Source organism: Lutra lutra, chromosome 13, assembly GCF_902655055.1.
Source record: "Lutra lutra chromosome 13, mLutLut1.2, whole genome shotgun sequence".
Classification (NCBI taxonomy): Eukaryota; Metazoa; Chordata; class Mammalia; order Carnivora; family Mustelidae; genus Lutra; species Lutra lutra.
In genome coordinates this window covers 10344785-10363429 of record NC_062290.1, presented here as the reverse complement: position 1 = coordinate 10363429, position 18645 = coordinate 10344785, and the positions used below count along the sequence as shown (strand labels likewise).

Here is an 18645-nt window from a genome sequence, read left to right as displayed (position 1 = left end):
AAAGCAGAAACCCTTGCGGTTGCCCTTTTGGTGGTGTCCTTTTCTGTTGGTTTCTCCTCGTTTCCAACACCGTCCAGCAAAGATGCACTGTGCCTTTTATTAAGGCTTCTTGGAGTCCCTGTGTGGTTGGCTCCCCCCTCCCCTTTATACCCCTTCTTCCCCTACCTCTGAGAGCTCCCACTCCCTCCCGACGCAGTCCAATGGTGAGGGTCCTCTGCACGTTACCCGACAGGGCGAGAACCTTCAGCCTCCTCCTTCTTACACCCACCCGCCAGCAAAGATGCGCTGTTAAAGCCCTTCGGAAACGTGCACATAAAGAAGAGGCAGGAAAGTATGGTAGCCCACAATCTAGGGCTACTTCCACTCAGGCCTCTCCCCTGGAGGACAGAAAAGGTGGGGGGGCAGTAAGTGTCTTTGGTGCTTGGCTGTAAAACAATGTGTAACAGTAAAAGTATGTTTTCGTGTTTCATAGCTGGTGATTCACCCATTTTCATGGGTCCTCACCCACAATGATGCACTGAAACATTCTTAATGTCCTAATAAGTACATCCGTGAGCTCAGGGGGGTGCGAGGAAGGCTTGGATGGTCCCTTCTACTCTGCACCTTAGCTCCACAAAATGTTCTTCCCAGCTCAGCTTTCCAGAAAAGGCTGAAATGTCCTTGGCATTGTTATGGAAGTTCAGGGTGGAAAGAAAGCAGGAGAGCTAAAGAAAGTCCCCTTGCATCACTGATTCTCGAACTTCTTTGAACATTGAACCGCAGTATGAAATACATTTTATGTCATGATCTTGGATAGATAGATTTCTGTAACTAAAATGGGTTTCATGAAACAAGTGATCACTGATCTTTTTTTTTTTTTTTTTTTTCTTTTTAAAAATGGCCATGACCCAGGCGCCTGGGTGGCCCAGTGGGTTAAAGCCTCTGCCTTTGGCTCAGGTCATATCTCAGGGTCCTGGGATCCAGCCCCGCACCTGTCTCTCTGCTCAGCAGGGAGCCTGCTTCCTCCACTCTCTCTGCCTGCCTCTCTGCCTACTTGTAATCTGTCTGTCAAATAAATAAAATCTTTATTTAAAAAATGGCCATGACCAACGACTGATTTTGCCACAGACTAACTAGTAGAGAGCCAGTGTGGAAAATCCCGTTTTCTGAAAAATAGTCTCAAAACACCAAGGGATACACCAGTGTGAGAGTCAGTCGCTCCCAATGTGCTCTATCCTACTCCCCTTTTTAAAGCCAACATTAAGCACCTTTACTATAATACTACTAAAGTTGAAACTTAAATAAGGCAAAGGAAGAGCTGCAGTTCCAGCACTTCACTGAATGACTAGGTCGTCATTCCCTGCACTGGAGGAGCGACCCGGCGGAGAAGCCGATGGAACTCACTTGACCTCCTTGGAAGAGGATTTTTAGATGGGCTTTATTTAAATCTGCTCAGAGACTACAGCAGCAGTGCAGTGGAGTATATTGTGTCTTATATAAGGGGATCTTATGCTGAAATGCTGAGCAACAGCATATATTCATAATTTAATACCCACCCACTAGTGAAAATTTGAGAAGGCATCTAAGAAAAATGCAGCATGAAAACGTTGTATTATGGCATTGATTGTCGCAGAATGAACCTTCTACTCTGGATTCATGCTAATGAATTTTCAGGAAAAAATCAGAAGCCAGCTACAAGGGCAAAATATAACAACAAAACGAAACAAAATAGCTCAAAAAAAAAAAAAAAAAGCTCAAACTAGCTAGTCCTTTCAGGATAAAATTTTTGAAAACTGCTTTCTCTCCTGTCTTTTAAAAGCTTATCCATTACTCCTGAGGTTCTTACCCTCTTAGGCTTCTCAGTCAAATGTAGGTTGAAGAAGGACAAATGACAACTTTTGAGCCTAACCGATTTGTGTTTGAATCCCAGAGTCACCAATTGTTACTTGTGTGATCTACTAAACTAAGCTCCAGGAGGGCAGCAACAGGTGTCTTATTCAAACTCAGGCGCCCAGCTGCCTCCCCGTCAACCCCCTGCAGGTAAAGGACCTTTCTGCCAGGAGCAGAGGAATCCAGAAGACCTGGAAAGGGAGTATTGTTAGTTTTCCTAGAGTCAACTTCTATGGGGATTTGGGTGATTTAAAAATGAAAGAAGAAAAGGAAAGGCATGCAAACACAAAACAACTGAAACAACCTCCATTCTTGGAGGTTTGTGAGAGAGGGGGAAGGGGACAAATGAAAGAGCCCCGCTCCCACGCCCACCCCCAACCACTCTGGTGGGGGTGGGACAATTTGAGGAAAGATTAGATTACAACCCAAAGTATAAAGTAAATATTCAAGCATCTATACTGATAAAAATTAACGATCAAGTAAATTAAATGGGGGTAGGGAGGGGCACCTGGCTGGCTCAGTCAGTAAAGCATGTGACTCCTGATTTCAGGGTCCTGAGTTCAAGCCCCACAGTGGGCATAAAGCTTGCTTTAAAACAAACAAAACAAGACCCCCAAAAATAAATGAGGGAAAAGAAGGAAGCCTCCCATGCAGAAGAATTCCCAGTAACATAGTTACTGCACCCTTGAGGAGGTGGCGTACACTTACTCCTTTACTGTGGTGGGCACGCTCAGTGGCTTCCTTCCAGACTACAGTGTGGGGGCAAGGGAAGCCGGTGAATAATCTTACAAGTGAAGAAGCCTGACAAACACTTCAGCCAGGTCATCGGGGGATAAATGTTAACATCAGTAGTCATAAACCATGTGAATAGTATATACCCTTGGTATGTGATAAAATAGCACTCTGTGATCTCGCTCCCCAAAACCCATGAAGTCAGGAGAAAAACAGACAAATTCCAAGAGAGGAGCATCTTATGTACCTAATCAAAACCATCCTCAGGGGCGCCTGGGTGGCTCAGTGGGTTGAGCCGCTGCCTTCGGCTCAGGTCATGATCTCAGGGTCCTGGGATCGAGGCCCGCATCGGGCTCTCTGCTCAGCAGGGGGCCTGCTTCCCTCTCTCTCTCTCTCTCTGCCTGCCTCTCCGTCTGCTTGTGATCTCTCTCTGTCAAATAAATAAATAAAATCTTAAAAAAAAAAAAAAAAAACCATCCTCAGGCGCCTGGGTGGCTCTCTGGGGAGCCTGCTCCTCCCTCTCCCTCCGCCCCTTCCCCCAGCTTGTGTGGGCAGGCGCGCACCTGCTCTCTCTCTCAAATAGATAAAAATCTTTAAAAAAAAAAAAAAAAGACCATACTCAAAACTATCAAGGTCACCAAAACAGGGAAAGTCTAAGAAACGGTCACAGCCAAGAGGAGTCTACAGAGGCATGACAATGAACACCTTGGGTGACATCCTGGGACAGAAAAAGGAGACTAGGTAAAAACTAAGGATGTTTGGGGGTGCCAGAGTGGCTCAGTCATTAAGCACCTGCCTTCGGCTCAGGTCATGATTGCAGGGTACTGGGATTGAGCCTCCATTGGGATCCCTGCGCAGTGGGAAGCCTGCTTCTCCCTCTCCCACTCCCCCTGCTTGTGTTCCCTCTCTCATTTTATTCAATAAATAAAATCTTCAAAAAAAAAAAAACCCCACAAAACAACCTAAGGATACTTGAATAACTATGGACTTTGATTAATAATAATGTATCAATATTGGTTCACTAATTATAACAAATGTGCTATACTACTGTAAGACATTCAATGACTGGGGAGGGGATATGGGAACATCTACTATCTGTATCTCTATCTTGTACTATCTGCTCAATTTTCCTGTAAACCTAAAACTGTTCTGAAAATTACATTCTATTAGTTTAAAAAATTAAATATGGGGGGAAAGGCCTAATAGCCAGAAGGAAACTCTAATGTCCATCAGCTGATGAGGATAAATAAAATAAATAAAATAAAATTAAATAAATAAATAAATAAAATAAAAGAACAGACTTCTGTTCAGCAATAAAAAGAAATCACCAATACATGCTACAACATGGAGGAATCTCGAAAACATTATGGTATGTGAATGGAGTCCAGGATACGCCAGTTATAGAAACAGAAAGTAGATCAGCAGTTGCTGGGGGTTCGGAGCAGGGGGAAATGAGGGTAACTGCTGATGGAGAGTTTCTTTGGGGAAGAGATGGAATGTTCTGGAATCTTGCCACTACCTGTGGATATAATAAAACCATGAACTGGACACTTCAAAAAGGTGAAGTTTACTGTACATGAATTGTAACTAAACAAAACTGTTATACAAAATATGTCAGTGTAAAAACAAAGAGCTTTATCAATGAAAACTGAGTGTTTTGGAAAGATCCCATTATGCCAAGTCACTCTAAGGAAAAAAAGAAAAGCAGGAAAGGAACTCTTACTATCCCATCCTTTCAGTTTCAGTATTGCCATAAGAATCAGAAGACTTCCTTTGCAGCCTCTGCAATATTTAACATGTGGCCTAGTGCAGGGTGGGCACTCCGTAATAATTGGTGATTGCTTCTTTCCTAACAATAGGTTTTTTCCTGAGCAAACCTATCAAGCTCACAAAATGCCATCTCAGTGTGAAAAACTAAACGTTCTAAACTAATCTACAAAAAGGATGATGATGTTTGATTTGTCTCCATTTCACTCTGAAAATTAAATGCAATGTAGTCATCAACGGTTAGTCGATTCTCATATTAAGGCTAATTGAGAAAAAAAAAATCTAGCGTATCTTTTTTTCTCATCAAAGTAGGTAGGGCAAGTTGCTAGTCCATGAAGGCGGAAATTACTTCTTTCAACATCACTTCCACAATGTATGGCATTTCTAACACTGGAATAGTCTTTTCAAAACAATCTAAAAATAGTTTTCCCACCTACACTAGTAAATCTAAAGGAGACTATTAATCAATTTGTAGCAAGCAACCAACCTCCTAAGTGCTTAAAAGCTTCTTAGCGTTATTTTGCCGATAACTTCCTTCAAATGTCATAATAATTATAGACCCTTTCAGTCACCTGGTCTTCCCTCACACCCTGTGCTGACCTCTTCCCACAGCTTTCTTGCACTCAGAAGCAATGTTCATGCCCCTTACACTAAAAGCTGGGAAAAGCCTAAAAAAGAACTTTTGCTTTAGGAAGGTATGCAGAAAGTTTGAATTTTTAAAAATCAAATTTTGCTATAAAAAGAGAATTTGCATTTATTGAGACTCTGTATTGAGGGTGCTTTAAATTTCAACCCTAGAACAATGGAGAGAGATTTGCATTTTATCTCCATCTTATGAAATAAGGAGGCAAAGGCTCAGAGAGATTTAGTAATCTATCCTATATTACTCGGTAAACTAGAGAGTTTTAGATGAACTATGCCTAAACCTTGACCCTCCTCATCAATACCCTTCAAATATTCTATAGCTAGCAGAATAACAGCCCACATTATTCAGTGATTTGCATTATTAAAAAAATTATTCTTTCCAGGATATCTATGGCAAGTTCCCAAGTCCTCTGAAGTGCAGGTTAAACCAATAATGATTCTGATCATGGGAAAATACTTCATTTGGGGAAAAATAAGAATGAAGAACAGAACAACACGTCTTTAAAAGGACATATAAGCAACATGAAAATACAGTGCAAAACTTAAAACAGTGAAGTGGCGCCTGGGTGGGTTAGTCGGTTAAGCATCTACCTTGGGCTCGGGTCATGATCCTGGGGTCCTGGGATCAAGTCCTGTCTTAGTCTCCCTGCTCAGGGAGGAGTCTGCCTCTCCCTCTCCTCCTCCCCCATCACCCCTCATGCGCATGCGCACTGTCAAATAGATAAATAAAATGTTTAATCAATTAATTAATTAATTAAAACAGTGAGATGCCATTCCATGCAGACCTGAGAAGGTTCGAGTGTGTTAACCAGGTTTGGAAAAATGGGTACTTTCATACTCTACTGTATAAAGTTACAGCCATTTGGAAGAACAGTTTATCAGCTCTATTAAACATTTCACATGTGCATACGCCCAAGGCCAGTGATTCCACCGGTACCTCTCCATTCTAGAGAAACACTGTCGCATGAGAACAGAGAGGCTGCGTGCGGCGCGAGGCTGGTCACAGCAGCACTGTTTGCAGTTCCAAAGATAGCAAAGGACTGGTTCATCTGCCACAGTGATCACAAACCACATTAGGACCCCAGCTAAAACCCTCCAGCCATTTCCCGAGCCATTCAGCATAAACCACATGTGGTCTGCTCCCCGGCAAGAGGAGCAGCAAGCCTGGCCCCAGCGCACAGCCCCAGTCCCTTTCCAAACCCTGGTTTTCCATCCTCTGCCGCCCTGGCCTCGTCTTGCCTGGCACTGTGCGGGCTCCACTTAAAAGCCTTGTTCTACTGCTTGCTCCCTCTTTGTGGAAGCTTCTTCTCTTCCCTACTTCAATGCACGACCTTCACCTCCATTCTCAACTTAGACACCACCTCTCCTCAGGGGCGCTTCTCGGGTCCACCCAGTACTTTTATCAGCTTTCTTATTTCCCTAGAATATTCTAATTTATGTCCCTCCACCAAAATGTACACAGTAAGATCCTGGCCCTTACCCGTCCCGTGCAGCTTCAGCCCAGTGCTCACGCATGGGTAGACTGGAAGCTCTCAATAAATGATTTTTTAAATGAAGGTATTCTATGCTATGCTAGGAATTTCTATGCAGCAATATGACTATGGAAAGATCTAAGACTAATAGTTGAGTTTAAAAAAAAAAAAAAGCAAGTTGCATGGCCAGCTGTTGATTTGGGCTCAGGTCATGATCTCTGGGTGGCAGGATTGCGTGTCACATTGACTCCGTGCTGAGCTTGGAGTCTGCTTGTCCCTCTGCTCCCCAGCAACACCCCCGCACCAGGCGCACTCTCTCTCCCTCTCTCTTAAATAAATAAATAAAAATTTAAAAGCAAGCTGCATTACAATATACAAATATTTTATTTAAAACACACACATAAAAATAAAACCTTTCCTTAAGGATATTTATAACAAGCTTCTAAATATCCTGAGGAAGCAGCTTAAATTATGGTTCTAATCACTGAAAAACAATTCACTTTAGGCGACAACGCAAGCCATGTGTGCGAACGAAAAGAAACATGGAAAAGGGCAGACAGGAAGCTGACAACTTCGCTTACCTCCAAGGAGTGACAGTGACAGAAGGAGAAAGGTCAGGGGAAGCTGACTTCATCTGCAACGTTTGCATTTTTTACAATATAAATACTTGTGTGATAAAAAATATTTAGAGATTAATACATTTTAAAGAAAAAACAAGTATTTGTGAGTTTGATAAAGACAGACTTTTAAGAGTATTGATTGATATTACTTCAAACACTTCTCCTGCAACAGGACAATTAAGGTAAGCGCCTTCTCATATTTCCAGAACAGATGAATCCAGATACTAATTGTTTGCCAAAGAACATTATGGGGTATTATTGCGTCAACATTAACTATAAAATAAATCAATTTAAGTTGTTAGGAAGAAGAAAAAATTTATCCAGGTTCTGCTGTGTGCCAGGGGCTGAGCTGGGTGCATTAGAAACCTATTCGATCCCCACATCAACAGTGAATGATTGCTATTATCACCGTCCACTCTATAAATATGGAAACCAATCTTGAGAAAATACTCGGCCAAAGATCACGCAGCCAAGAAGGAAAAGAAGTGGAATCACAGTCCAGATCAGACACAAAAATCAAATGAGTTTCTACTGGGCAATCTACTGCCACCAAGTAAGCTTATTCTCTCAACAACGGATTTAAGAGAATGGATTCAGGAGGCAAATGGATAAATACAGAGAACTTTTATTTAAAAAGAGACAGAACGTAGGAGAGGAGACAGTCTTTTTTTTTTTTTTTTTTTTAAAGATTGTATTTATACATTGAGAGAGAGCATGAGCGGGGCGGGGGGGGGGGGGGGAGGGCAGAAGGAGCAGGAGAGGGAGAAGCAGGCTCCGCTGAGCGGGGAGCCTGATGTAGGGCTTGATCCCAGGTCCCTGCAATCATGACCTGAGCCGAAGGCAGACACTTAACTGAGCCACCCAGGTGCCCTGAGAGACAGATAAGCTAGTCAATAAGCCTGCCTCCAAACACTAGAATCATTCAAGACACAGAGATATAACTCTTCTATTTAAAATTCTGGGGAAATAAAGGGGGGGGCGCCTGGGTGACTCAGTGGGTTAAAGCCTCTGCCTTTGGCTCAGGTCATGGTCCCAGGGTCCTGGGATGGAGTCCCGAGTCGAGTCGGGCTCTCTGCTCAGCGGGGGGCTTGCTTCCCCCCCCCCCCACCCGCCCCGTCTCTGCCTGCCTCTCTGCCTACTTGTGATTTCTGTCTGTCAAATAAACAAATAAAATCTTTAAAGAAATAAAATAAAATAAAATTCTGGGAAAAAAAATTCCAAAAGGTATTTTGATAGCCTTCTGATACTTAGTCATTAGTTTGGGAAAGCTCTTCTTTAAATTCCATCTAATGCTTTTCTCTTACAATCTGAATACAGTTATGCGGACCTGGCCTTTAGTAGGAATAGGAGATCAGTAAGCCACTGTACATTTACACATCAACCACTAATATAAAGATGGTTAAATTATCCTTCGTTATCTGCCAGTTATGTCTGAAGTTTTGCACCTTGTCACTTTTTTGCTTATATTGAAAATTAAAGAAGCTCAAAGAAATCACGGTGAATTTAATACCAGTAGTAAATTCTACTTAAAATTAAAAGCTCTAAAATTGGAATCATCTAAATATATTATGAAGTATATGGAAGTTCCATTACTCTACCAGAAAGCTTAGAATTGACTAAGAGATGGCTTTAATTTTTTGACTCAGATTTCTTCCACTAATAAGTCTCTAGATGCAACAAGACTTCCATTTAATAAAAATGGTGATATTGTTTTTAAATAATTTTTGTTAATAACAATAAAATTGTATCTGTGCAGTCAGTGCAGTTCTAAGGGAAAAACACAATATGAAAGTAAATTTTATCATTAGGATTATAAATAACTTCCACAGGTGAAAAGTTCAACATATGAAAATTTCAAAGCCAATTCTGACAGGTACTTTTGTGAACGGTCTATTTAAAAAAAAAAAAAACAAAAAACCTGGGTGCCTGGGTGGCTCAGTTGGTAGTGCCCAACTTTTTTTTTTTTAAGATTTTATTTATTTGAGAGACAAAGATCACAAGTAGGCAGAAGCAGGCAGAGAGAGGGGGGAAGCAGGCTCCCTGCTGAGCAGAGAGCCAGATGTGGGGCTCGATCCCAGGACTCTGAGATCATAACCTGAGCTGAAGACAGAGGTTTAACCCACTGAGCCACCCAGGCACCCCAGGTAGTGCCCAACTCTTGATTTCGGCTCCAGTCATGATCTCAGGGTCCTGGGATCAAGCCTCATGTCAGGCTCCATGCTATGTGGAGAGCCTGCTTAGGATTCTCTCTCTCCCTCTCCTTCTGCCCCTCCCCCAACACGCACTTCTCACGCACTCGCTCTCAAAAAAACAAAACAAAAAACAAATACTTCAGAGGACATTATATTTTATTGTATGTTTTAAGTATTTATTTACTACATTTTATGTGTTCCATAAAATAAACACTATTTTAAAGTACACTGGAATTCACAACAGAAGTAATGCAAAGAATAGACGTTTGAAATACACCCAGTAGGAAACTTACTCCCGATTTGTCACCCAATCCCTCTGATAAGAAATGCTTTTACTGTTATGGACAAACTTGATCTTCTTTGAAACGTGTTGTCCACCGTTTTTCTGTTTCCATCACAGTAGCTATAAATAGTTGTCTGAGGGTCTCTTTATCTAAATTCCTGCCTGCAAACAGAAAATATGATGAAATTATATGCTGCTTATCAAAATGAGTTTGCCTACCAATTCTAAATCATTAACTTGATAATCTTCAGAAATTTACAAAAACTAAGTAATCAGTGATCCCCTCCGTTAACTTCCTATTTCTAGTTAAGTCCCTCAGAATCAAATTGGCATTTTAATTACTTTTCTACATGTGAAGAGGAATAGAATGCCTAACAAGTTCTGAATGTTATCACGCCATGAAGACAAATACATTAACCACAAGCTTAGGTTGACAAAAGGTATTGAGATTCGTTAATACTGGTTAAGTAGCATTATTATATCACTTTCAAATGTATATTTTAGAAGTTTAACTGTCACTTACCAATAAAAACCAGTCGATTTGTTCTCTCGGTGTCATCATTCCAGCTCAGTGGTGTCTCCTCCAGATCGTAGAGTTCGTGGACACCCTGGACAATCACCTGTTTTGGTTTGTCTTTGATCGACACCAACCCCTGCTCAGACGAGATGGTTCAATCAACCACAGTTCAAATTTAAAGCAGAAGCTGAGCATCAGTCTTAATGGATTAATTATTCCTATTCCATTTTAAATACACACCCATAAAGAAGATGCTGTTAAAAATTACTTAAATCCAGTTATCTGTGGATTCTAGAAATAGCTTTTTAAAGCCTCCAATTTTTTTTAAAGATTTTATTTATTTGACAGAGAAAGACACAGTGAGAGAGGGAACACAAGCAGCAGGAGTGGGAGAGGGAGAAGCAGGCTTCCCGCTGAGTAGGGAGCCTGATGTGGGGCTTGATCCCAGGACCCTGGGATCATGATCTGAGCGAAGGCAGATGCTTAATGACTGAACCACCCAGGTGCCCCATAGCCTCCAATTTTTAAAAAAAGTTTATGTGCACAATGTTTTGTAAAATAATCCCTCAAACAATAAAATTAATAGATGTATTAGGATGTGCTTTCAGTGTTATGACAACCAAAAATGTAAACAACCAAATGACAAAACATGCATGGAATTCTACTGATGTTTCTACTTCAAGGATTTTACACCTGTTCCATAGTTTTAGTGGGAAAATATGAGGAGCTAAAGGACTTGGGTGATAATTCTGACTGGGCTGCAATGAATGGTGCAGGGAATGATGGACTAAAGGAAAGGAAACACTGTCTGGATTAAGTTCGTTTTTTATTGACTTGTAGCAATGATAATGGCCCCTCTGGGCAGGAAATAATTTCTCTGAAATAATGTTTATTATACTTAGTATAAAGTTAATATATGTATTGCAGAACAGTAAGAAACACACCACTCACTGTCACTCTCGCCACATAAGCTTTGTGTGTTTTTGGTGTATTTGTGTATTTTAGGTGTATGTTCTTCCTGTTTTCCTTTGACCACTTCTGTTTTCTGCTTTTTATTTTCTAGTTTTACTGATAAAATTGACATACAGCACTGTATTAGTTTAAGGTGTATAATATGATTTGATTTCTGCTTTTTAAATTTAATTTTAATATGTAAAAACTCCTTGGAAAGAATTATCTAAACATCAATTTTCTGTTACTTGTTTATAAAGACTTTGAAGTGCTAGCTGCTGAGTGAACATTTTATCTTAAAGATTTTATTTATTTATTTGACAGAGAGCACAAGCTCGGTGGGGCGGGGTGGGGGGTGAGGATGGCACGCAGAGGGAAAGGGAGAAGCAGGTTCCCGGCTGAGCAGAGAGTGGGGCTCCATTCCAGCACCCTGAGATCTCCTGGGATCATGACCTGAGCCAAAGGCAGACACAGAACTGACTGAGCCACCCAGGTGCCTCCCTGAGTGAACATTTTAAACATGTTCATCATTATCAAACTAACATTTTGTAGCCAGAAAAGGAGGACATCTGTGAAGGTGAAGGCTGTGTTGCCCCAGTTCTCACAGTGTTGTTGTGATGAGACAAAGGGCAAGGGAAGAACCAAAAGGACAAAGAACTGCAAAAAGACTGTTATACACCTAAGGACAAAATCCACGCTGGGATGGGGCAGGAAGAGCCACTGAACCGTGTGTGCAGGTGTTGGGGGCAGCACTAGTATACATGACCCAAGGGCTGCTTTGTAGTGCCCCCCCCCCATTCAGGAGCAGGGGATAAAGCAGTTACAGAATGAAACACAATCTGCCAGAGGGGACTGTGGAATGTAGATGGTGCTGCGGTCAGGATAGCAGTGGCGGGATCATGCTTAGCTCCTCCACGTGGAAATGACTTGCAAACAGACAGACGTGGTGCTCTGAAGCCGATCCCAGGTAAAGCCAGCACAGGGAGTAAAGAAATCTAAAGCCGAATGGTTTCTTGATTGTCTCTACCTTTGTCATTCTAGTGACCCCAGGAAGTCAGCAGCTAACCTCACAGGAAAATTTAGTTACTAACAGTAATAATAACCAATAGTAATAATAAAATGTTTATGCACAATTCTGGAAACAGAGCAGCAGACAAATGACTGCTGATTGGGTAAGCACACAACTAGAACCACTGCTCCCTAGGAAAAAACCTTCCCTGACATAAATACCGAAATGCCAAGTAACATGAATGGGTTTCCAAATACAGAGGAAGAATTCTTCTCTGATGTTCTGTATCTCTGTTTATGACAACCGTTCAGTGTCTGCTAAATGCGCCAAGCAACACAGGTTCAGCTGCAGCAAGATTTCTTTCTTTATTTTTTTTTTAAGATTTTATTTATTCATTGGACAGAGGGAGAGAGCACAAGCAGGAGGGCAGCAGGCAGAGGCAGAGGGACAAGCAGGCGCCCCGCTGAGCTGGGAGCCCAATGCGGGGCTCCGTCCCAGGACCCTGGGATCATGACCTAAGCCGAAGGCAAACGCCCAACTGACTGAGCCACCCGGGCATCCTTGCAACAAGATTTCTAATGTGCTTTCTCTGTTAATGAAGCTCACTTGGAAAATAAAACACAAAAAGATGTTCGGGGGCACCTGGGTGGCTCAATCGGTTGTGTCCAACTCTTTTTTTTTTTTTTAATAGATTTTATTTATTTACTTGACACAGAGAGAGAGAGATCACAAGCAGGCAGGCAGAGAGAGGGGCAAGCAGGCTCCCTGCTGACAGCCTGAGCAGACAGCCTGATGTGGGACTCAGTCCCAGGACCCTGAGATCATGACCTGAGCAGAAGGCAGAGGCTTAACCCTCTGAGCCATCCAGGTGCCCCTAAGTGTCTGACTCTTAATTTCAGCTTAGGTCACAAGCTCAGGGTTATGAGATCGAGCCCCACATGCGGCTCACAGTGGGCATGGAGCCTGCTTAAGATTCTATGTCTCCTTCTCCCTCCACCCCACCGATTCCCTTAAAAATAAAAAAAAAAAAAAAGGACATTCATTCAGTTTTCCCTAACCAACCAAACCATGTGCCGAGGAAAGGAGAGTTCCAGTGAGTCAAGCTCATCAGCCAGGTAACTGCTCAGAACACTTGGGAGGAGAGAAAGAGGGTGATGCTTCAAGGCACATGGGTTGTTTTAGCTGCAACACTAAATGAAGCTATGCAAATAAATTACGTTTTACGCAGTGATTTCCAAAGCTTCTTTTCAGCAATGGAAATGAGAAAAAAAGGAAATCAGTAAAGATTATTTGTATTAAGACCAGTGCTGGTGTTTAAAACCAAATACAGTTTTATGTAACAGTCGAGAAAGGAAAGGGCCTTTGTCCCGAAGTATAAAAGCGTAGACCGTACTCCGCACCTTTAGCCGTATGACTTCCATGCAGTCATCGTCCTTGTTTCTCACATTCTTCTCCCACAGAAGATTCTGTATCAAGTAACATATTTAATAAGACCAACCACTGCTGCCAGCAACAGCCGTGTAACACAACACGTGGTAAATCATTATCAATTAAGTACTGCGTTCACCTGAATAAATACATTCAGACTTTCTTCCTTTGCATTTCCTCGTACTTCAAACGTCACCGTAATAATGCTCTATAAATCAACACAGATAATCAATCATGATTTTCTTTATAGTAATATTGGTGTACTTTTTAGAACATCAGTATTATTTTATAGTGATGTCGGAATATTTGAAGACAAAAGGGAACACGTTCATGAACATGCATGCTGCCTGACAAGTACACGGGGTCTATGTTTTTCACTATCTTGCTGAGTTCTGGTAGCAGCAATTCCATTTTCTGTACTCTGCAGAGGTGATCAGTGGGTTAGTATTTAAACAGAGAAACTTTCAGGAAAGGACACTCATAGTTTCACTCATTCTTTCCAGGACGCTCAGCACTGAGTGGGAAGGTAATGTGCACAGTGCACCGACTATGTACTGAGCCAGCTGCTCTTGCCTGGGCCACTTCATTACATGTTTTCATTTACTTGGGAAACAACAATCCTGTGGAATAAGGAGAATTATTTCCCTTTTATAAATTGAGAAAAATAACACTCAGAAAAAATAAACTACTCAGAGCCGGGAGTAAAACTCAAATGCAAAAGTGTAATTCTGTTCTCTGGGAAAAATGTAAAAGAAAATTCAGTTTATCTCTGACCAAGTATGTGCCAAAGGAGAAGAGTATGTGGAGATGAGAATGATAGCATAATGTCACTTTTGGTTTGAGAAGGCTGGCATCATTTAGAATGTTAACTCTGATATTTATTTTTTCTCTTGCTCTGAATAAATCTCTCACTGTCCACTCTAAGGAACCAGAAGCTCAAGATCGCCTGTAGTTGGCCACATAACTAAAATGCAAAGCTCCATTTGCTCCTGTAACCAAAATTCCAACTTAGTGATGAAAATACACAAGGGCTAAGCATAAGATGATGAAAACACAAACCCCACCTTGGATAATTAGAAGATGCTCAAGCCAAGCTTTAAAACAGGAAGAAAAAACATAGTAAAGCACGGCCTTGCATCATTTCCTACAACTGCACATATTAAGAGCAATTTCATTCACCAACAGGAAAGCACACAGGCTTAGAGCAGAAAATATGGAAAGACCCAATTGCTTTTTATCCAAACATAGAGGACTGCTAAAGCGAAGTACTAAAGATCAATCTAAGGACAAAATACACTGATATTTAGTCTCCACTGTTGCTGGTAATGGGAAAAGCAAAAAGCACTTTCTTGCTAAATGTGAGACACGAAAGTCAACTAAAATGGACCTTGAAATGTCAGATTTTTAGAAGTACTTGTTCTGTCACAACTGCCAAGAGATGAAACAATATAACACCAACAGACTAAATGGACAAAGAAAACGCAGTATAATAGTACAGTATAAAAATGTGGGATGTAAATGAACCATTATTCACCTCTTAAAGAAAAGGAAATGCTGCCGCGTGCCCCAACACGGATGAGCCTTGAGGACAACAGGCTAAGTGAAATAAGCCAGTCAAAGAAGGACAGATACTCCGTGATTCCACTTATACGAGGTATCTAAGTGGTCAAACTTACAGAAACAGAAAGTAGAATGGTGACTCCCTGGCTGGGAGGTGAGGGAAATGGGGAGCTGCGGTTCAATGAATATAGTTTCAGTCATGCAAGATGGAAAAGGGCTGGAGATCTGCTGTACAACATTAGCTAGTGATACTGCACTATATTCTTAAAAATATTGTCAAGAGGGTAGATCACATGGGTTTACCGTAATTTTTTAAAAGTACTTATTTTTAAATCTAAATAAACACACTATGCTTTTAAACTATTTGTTTTGTAAGTTTAATAGTATCCTGCACTTAAAGTTTTCTTTTCCCCTTAAAGCAATCACTGCAATACCTAAAAATCCGTATCAAAATGCATAGAAAACCATGTAACATTTCAAAATACATAGCAAAAAGGTTGCTAAATGAAACACAATTTGTCATTTTCAAAAGACAGTAGCAATTCAACCTTCAAAATTGCTTAAAATGTATTTTATTCAAGTTGGATAACTTGGCTTTTAACATTGGAAAGGTCTCAACATGGAACTCAATACTGCTTTATTCTAGCTAAAAGAATTTTTACTGGGAATGACTGTTGTTTTTGGCAGGTTAGCAATATGAGGATATTCCTAAGGGGTACAATAAACTCCAGTATGAGATAAAAAGGGTTTTAAAAATTACAACAATGCATCAGGGGGCTCAAGGAATGAGATACACATTTTAGAACTAGAGGTTTTTCTGTACTCAATAAACTCTCCTTACAGTAGACAAATATTTTTTTTTAAAGATTTTATTTATTAATTTGACAGAGAGAGGAGTCACGGCCAGAGAGGGAACACAAGCAGGGGGAATAGGAGAGGTAGAAGAAGCAGTCTTTCCACTGAGCAGAGAGCCTGATGTGGGGCTTGATCCCAAGACCCTGGGATCATGAACTGAGCCAAAGGCAGATGCTTAACAACTGAGCCACCTGGGCATCCTGCAGTAGACAAATCTTAAAGATTAAATCATCCAATTCCCACTGCAGAGGACGAGAGTCACAACTCATAATTCCTAATTTAATAAACTATGCACAGACTGCCATTTGGGTTTTCTCACCTTCTCACCCTCCAACCCTGGGCCCTCCTTATAGGGAGGGAACAAGGAATCCATGAAAGATGGCTGCATTACAGATGATTCAGGGATAAAACTTTAATAACATAACTACTATGTACCAAGTATTACCTATTTCAGACTTTTCTCCCAGTTTTTGTTTTGAATCTAAAATTAACTCTCCTTTTCCCAGACACAGAAAGAAGCAGAAAACCAAAGCAATCATTCGGAAAATGAAAGTAAAAAAAGGTACTGCCGCTAGAATAAAATTTAGGAATAACCAAAATTTTAGTTTTCTGGTCTATTTTTTCTTCTACCTCCCAGGTTATTTCCCTTGGTGTCCCAATCTTTGGCAAACAATATCTAATATGCAATAACTTCTGCATGTTTTCTTCATCTGGAAAACTGAGCCCATTAAAACATGCTCAACCCAAATGTGAAGCTCTTCCTGAGTCATCTCTATGGGATATCCTGCCACCAAGTATGAAGCTGAACGTCTGGCATCCATCCTTCTCCAAATCAGTGTACCTTCTAGGTTTCTCTAAGCCTAAGTCCCTCCAGTCAATCAGGCCTGTTTCCCATCACTTTCCCCATCTTACTGTCCCCGCATCAGTCAGTGAGGTTACTCCGGCAAGTCTACCTGTGAATCAGCCCTCCATTTAACCCATTTCCATTCCCCCTGCCACCCACACAGTCCGGGCCCTTGTCACAGGGTATGTTCCTGCTTGGAACTGTGGGACAGCCCAGTGTAAGTTCTGCTTGCCCCCACACATGGAAGCCCAACACCTTAGCTCAGGATTAAAATACCAAGCATCCCACCAACACTTCCATGCTACAGTCCTCCTCTTCTAGAGCATTCTCACTTTCCCACTTTTAAACATCTGGATTGCTCTTTCCCTTACTTCTTCCAGTCAAACAAAAACCTAGTTTAAGGCTACATTCTGATGTCATACTCAGAAAAGCAGCTGCATCTTTGCAAAGAATGTTGCTAATTGGAAAGAGACGCAAAGGAATTCTCTTAACGATTTTGGAAATCTTCTGTATCTGAATCTAAGAGAGGATTACAGAGATATGTGTCCATGTGCGAAGATGGACTGACATACAAGCACAAATATATGTAAAGACACATGGACTTCTATGATAAAAACCTGTAGGCTTTACTGTACATTTAAAAAAAAGTATCTTTCATGAAGCCTCAGATCCACTAAACCAAAGGAGACCACCATTCCCCTGAATCCCAGAGCCTTTGTATGTAGTAGTACATTCTGCCCTTTTTTATATGCCTAAAGCAGGGAAGTGCCTCACAACCTCCTGTAGAGCCTTAAAAAAAAAAAAAATTAGACATACCCTATTTACTGATGAAATAATGACACACTGTCTGGGATTGGATTTAATACACTCCAGCAAAGGTAATGGGCACTTGCAGTTTTATTATACCATTCTACTTTTATGTATTTTTGAAATTTTCTGTTTAAAAAATACTCCAGCAAAGAAATACTGGGAAGACAGAGGCAATAAAATCAGCAAAATGTTTACAACCATTGCAACTGGGTTCCTATTGCTATTCTCTGTACTTTTGTATATCTTCAGAAATTTCAATAAAATGTTAAAAATGTACATACACATTAATTTGCACAGACTCAAACCCCACTCCCAGAGATATGAGGTGGGGACTACTGAACATCCAATATTTTTTAAAAAGTTCCACAGGTAACTCTGATGTTTCCCATTTGAGAAACAGCTTTTCATTTCTGTAACAAATATTCACTGAGCAGCCACCACATACCGTGCCCTGTGCAGAGCACTGAGGACTCCACACTTAAGGAGCGTACAGACTACTATGAGGAAAAAGCATTTCAACCCAAACTGTAGGGCATTATAAACGCCATGAGAGGGATATATGCAAGATACCGTACATAGAGATATTGGCCATTATAAAGGTTCTTGGAAGAGACTACTACATTCTTCATCTTTTACATGACTCCTAGGATGATGTCCCTCACTTAGAAAGTAAGAACATGTTTCCGGTTCATCATTATGACTATTATAAATAGTTGGGTTTTTCCAAAATTTCTACTGCCAGAAAACTGTATTTCTCTCACTCACTCATTTTAAAGACATGCAAAGATGAATATTTTATTAAGCTTCCCAGAGGAAAAGTGCCAGGAACACACAGTAGTATGGGTCCCCATAAATACGAGGCAAAATGAAGATAGACTAACAAGTAGCCCCATCACAACCAGTAATGCTTCAAAGAGTGAGTGCCGGTTTCTAGACAGAGGAGGGAAAACGGTATATGGCTCACTCACATACCCCCTTTGTGTTTCAGTGGAAAAAAGAAATTACCAGAAATAGCTTTAGACCACCTAAATTTTATTTTAGGGCACCTAAATATTAAGAGCTTTAGACCACCTAAATGAAGGACACCTTAG

At 41.0% G+C, this 18645-nt stretch overlaps 1 protein-coding gene across 12 annotated transcripts in view; it reads right to left on the bottom strand.

The window, feature by feature from the left end:
• Positions 1-9435: 9435 nt before the first annotated feature.
• The window catches only part of LOC125083421 (COBW domain-containing protein 1), a 52952-nt gene continuing 43742 nt past the window's right edge, over positions 9436-18645 (bottom strand). For 8 of the 12 annotated variants that reach the window (XM_047699977.1, XM_047699974.1, XM_047699969.1 and 5 more), the window contains 4 exons: positions 13625-13693; positions 13458-13523; positions 10104-10233; positions 9436-9742 (listed from right to left, as the gene is read on the bottom strand). In XM_047699977.1, the coding sequence (XP_047555933.1) occupies positions 9636-9742; positions 10104-10233; positions 13458-13523; positions 13625-13693 (372 nt within the window). In that variant the 3' untranslated portion in view covers positions 9436-9635. The remainder of the gene's footprint in view (positions 9743-10103; positions 10234-13457; positions 13524-13624; positions 13694-18645) is intronic. The other 4 variants (XM_047699976.1, XM_047699970.1, XM_047699972.1 and 1 more) reach the window with 2 other exon arrangements.